Source organism: Austrofundulus limnaeus, unplaced genomic scaffold (assembly GCF_001266775.1).
Source record: "Austrofundulus limnaeus strain Quisiro unplaced genomic scaffold, Austrofundulus_limnaeus-1.0 Scaffold623, whole genome shotgun sequence".
In the NCBI taxonomy this organism is placed as follows: domain Eukaryota; kingdom Metazoa; phylum Chordata; class Actinopteri; order Cyprinodontiformes; family Rivulidae; genus Austrofundulus; species Austrofundulus limnaeus.
This window is the reverse complement of record NW_013953025.1, coordinates 11,722-16,017: the sequence shown is the minus strand read 5'-3', so window position 1 is coordinate 16,017 and position 4,296 is coordinate 11,722. Positions and strand designations below refer to the sequence as shown.

Genomic DNA, 4,296 nt, shown 5'->3' with positions numbered 1-4,296 from the left:
AGTTTATCAGCTAAAAAAAGTTAATTTTGGGGTAAGTTACTCTTTAAGAACAAAACTGTGCGGGTAGGAACGATTCTTGCATGAGGCCCATTGACTGTAGTTAAGCCACACAACTAACAAGTTTATTATTAAAAGAAACTTACTGAAAGTCACGTCTTATCTTGTGTAAAAGTCAATAAATAACAGGGATTAAACATAAGGCTTTTAAGGAAGTGGATCAGTTCACTTCATTAATCTAAGCTTTAGGGTTAGTGTAAACTACATGATGTGACACTGCTGTGCTCCTCATCAAACTACAGTCCTGTTGAATGAGGAGCACAGTGACTGGTTCAGGTTTCAGAGGAACTTCAGAAAAGTCCTTTTTCAGTTTTTAGAGTTATAATAAAACTGATCTGGTCTTTATCAGTTCTAAATGATCCAAGTCCACCATCAAGAGAACCAAAACACAACAGATTTCATCAATTTAAAATATTAAATGAAATGAAGCCTAAATGTTGGGAGTAAAAACCAGTTCCAGTCCTGCTTATTCTGCAGGATCTCAGAGATCCAGGATCAGGAGCTGCTGACCCTGAAGGTCAGACTGAGCAGTGYGCATCTCAGACTCTACAGGCCTCAGGGAGCAGGTTAAAAGTCAAAGGTCATGGCTTATTTGGACGTGTTGTAAGAGAAAAGCTCTTCTTTTTAAAATAAACATGACAAGAAGAAGTCTGGAATAAAACCAGACCAGATCAGTTATTTACCCAGAATGCACTGCAGCTGTCAGCACAGTGGTGGAGGGCTGATGGTTCAGCTCCTCACAGTCCCTGAGTGGACCATGAAGTCCTCTGTACACCAGAGGGTTCTAGAGCCACATGTGAGTCCAGCTGGAGTTTGGACCAACAGAACCAGGATCCAAACCCAGCAGCTGATCTAAAACAGAACAAGTGTGAAAGAGAAGAACCAAAGTGCTGCCATGGTCCAGTCAGGGTCCAGACTTCAACTACTTCCTGCACAGCCCTGTTAGAGACTCAAACACCAACGTTTACTTCTGGTTATCCTCCAGAAGGTGACCTGTGACCTGTTCTGGTCATGTGGGCACAACCCTACACTGGTTTTACACCTGGTGTTCCCATCCAGGTACTAACTAGGCTGGACCCTGCTTAGCTTCTGAGACCAGAGGAGATCAGGCCTGTTCAGCGTTGGAGGGCCACCGTTTGGCCTGCTAGTGCCAACTTTTACTGATYGCTACTAAAATGGTTGTAGAAGCTGCTGGATTCAGGTTTCACACCAAACTTTTCCATCTTGGATTTATTTGTGTTTAATAAACATCATCATGGTGGAATCTGTGTTTTTCTTCACTTGAGACGGAGTTTGAATCATTTTAAAACCAAACCAGTATTATTTTGTGCTGATATGTAAAATGTTAAACAGAGCAAACTTACTTTTTCCCAGGTTTTCATCAGCGCATAATCTCTTCCAAGCCGCAACACGGAAGTGAGACAAAAGAAATCATGCATGTACAAGAACCAAGCCCAGAAAACAAAAGTAGCTGTTCTCCAGCTCTGTGTGCCCCACAAAGCTGCTGAAAATTCAGCCCTTCAGAGGATCTGTAGGAAAGGCTAAAGCACTTCATCCAACAGTGATTGGTTGGAAGATGAGTGTGTTTACATTCATTCAGAGTTTAAAGGAGACCAATTATGGGTCCTAAAAAATTTTGTGGTATGTCTGTGGGCTATCCAGACCATGTTCATTCAATTTAATGCACAAAATAATTCTCAGATAATAAAATTTCCCATTGTCTAGTTCTGCCTGCTCTGACTTCCGTTCAGAAGAGCTGTTTATGTTAATGAGCTCTGTTGGTAACGCCCTCCAAACTCCGTCCTCCAAAGCCAGCGTTTACCTTAGCATGGCTAGCTAGAAATAGCAGAAGCTCCGTTGTTCAACCGTATATATGAGACCCTGAGTGAGACCCAGAGGCAGAGTCGTGGTCGCAGCTTTTTTTTCTCCCCCTCCTCCTCTGTCGGAGCTCTGCGCTCACTCTGCATGCTGTTACCACGACAGGTAATTGGAGCAGCAGCGGTCAAAATACCTCAGAAACTCGAACAAATAGGCTAAAGCTAAAAACAATAGAGATATATGAGAAAATGTGTTCATAACGAATGAAAATAAATAATTAAACTGTGTCCGTATCAGTCTCGAACCCTGGTCTCCCACTCACTGGTCCAACAATCTACCCATTGCCCTGTTGGAAGACTTGTTGTGAAATGAGCTGTGCATTGTGCAGCAACAAACGTGACGGCTTTTTATACTGGAGGTGGAGCTTCACCCGGGGGTTGCTAGGTGAGGGGCTGAACGCAGGATGCAGTGGGTTGTCGTACAGCTTGTGACATCACAAAATGTAGGAAGTATAAAACTTGTCATTAATATACATTAAAAATGCATTTACTTACAGTAAATATGCCCCTGGGTGCATTTTTTGGTCCTAGGACTGTTTTTTAAAGAAGTACACACCCAAAGTTGAGTAAAAAAAGCTTTAAAAAGTGAATTTTGCATAATAGGTCYCCTTTAAAAGATCTGCTTTAAAAATAAAGTTAGAGTGTTTCTGCAAAACCCAGTTGAAGCACGATGAGAGTTTTTATTTGAAGTACCATCTGTTAAGTCTCAGCAGCTCATTAACTGTGTTCTCACACACACACACACAGGTTTGCACAGATATCCATTTGGGGACATTCCATTAACTTCCATTACATTTCTACAGCCTAACCCTGACCACAAACCCTAATGCTTACCTGACCCTAAAACCAACCTAAACTCAATTCATACCTTAGTCCTAAACCCAACCACCAACCCACCAATGGCATTTAAACCAAATGGGGACTCGAATTTTGTCCCCAAATGCACCAGTTGTCCCCAAATAGGCCTTTTGTCTTAAAATTGCCCCCAAATGTCACCAAAAACAACCCCCCCCCCCCCCCACACACACACACACACACACACCTACAGCAGACTAAAGCTCTCCTGTTTTAGGTTAGTTAGGAAACATGACATGTTCCCTCCTGTTCTGTGTTAAACTAACTACACACACGTCTCTTTGGGACCGAGTGTCATGATTAGGCTCTACTACATCACATGTGTGACCAACTCAAAGAGATGGACAGACATGCAGCAGAGAGCTGTTTCCTGCTCTAACAGGCTGTGATGACAGCTGACAGATCTTCACACAACAACTGGGCTTTGCAGTTTGAATCAGAGAGACTGGGTTAAGGTTGATTCAGTCTGAAGCCATGCAGCCAAACAGAGGAAAGGATTATTGATGTTAGGCACACAGCAACAGTGAGACGAGCTCACGCACAGCATCTTCTGTCCTTCCTGGATGGGGGACAGGGGTCCGGAGCGCGAGTTCAGGCTGGGGTCTGAACCTTTGAGCGAGGACGGAGCAGAGCCTGGACAGTCCAGCGAGGAGCTCCCATCCTGGAAGTCCTCCCTCTGAAGGCTTCTGACTGAGGAGGGCTGGATGGGCTCCTCCACTGGAGAACCCCAAGTCCCTTCCTTTGGTAGACCTCCTACTCCTTCCTCCTCTTTGTCCTGTTCCTCTTCGACACCAGGGACACGATGGAGCTTGGCCCGGGCCCCCTCAAGACTTGGAGGGAGAGCGTCCTCCAGCTGCAGGCTCTGGATGTTCTGGTCCACAGCTTGCAGCAAAACGGTGGGTTCTGTCTGAGTGGACCTGTCCGCTGTTGTTGCTTTGCTTTGGACCTCTACGGACACTGGGCTTCTTATAAGGCCGTTAGCATTGTTCACAGTGTGGTCTGACAGTTGGCTGGAGATGGTGTACAGATTGAGGACAACACAGAGGGGTCACACAGACACATTATAAACAGACCACCACCTGAGGGTTCTGCTCAGCTACTGACAGAAGCCTTACACTGCTTTTCTTCTGTCATTAACCAAATATTGCAGGAAATCATTTCAACTAAATAACATGCAACTGATAAAACTGGATAAAAATACATACAGTGGGTAAAAGAAGTATTGAGCACGTCACCATTTTTCTCAGTAAATATTTTACTAGAGGTGCTAATGACAAGAAATTTTCACCAGATGTCGGTAACAACCCAAGTGATCCATATATACAAAGAAATCAAACCATAAATGTCCAGAAATGAAGTTATTTGTAATAATGTGGAATGGCACAGGGAAAAAGTATTGAACACATGAAGAAAGGGAGGTGTAAAAAAGGCATGTAAAGCCAAGACACCATGCAGCTGAACTCTCTCATTAATTAGAAAGCAAGCCTGCCCCTTGTCAGTGCAAGTT

At 44.0% G+C, this 4,296-nt stretch overlaps 1 protein-coding gene across 2 annotated transcripts in view; it reads right to left on the bottom strand.

The window, feature by feature from the left end:
- eml3 (EMAP like 3) overlaps positions 1-4,296 on the bottom strand; it is a gene marked incomplete in the record, with an annotated part of 43,050 nt that overhangs the window by 27,911 nt on the left and 10,843 nt on the right. The window contains 1 exon segment of one of the 2 annotated variants that reach the window (XM_014027205.1): positions 3,332-3,799. Coding sequence (XP_013882659.1) covers positions 3,332-3,799 — 468 coding nt within the window. 2 annotated transcript variants of the gene reach the window in all.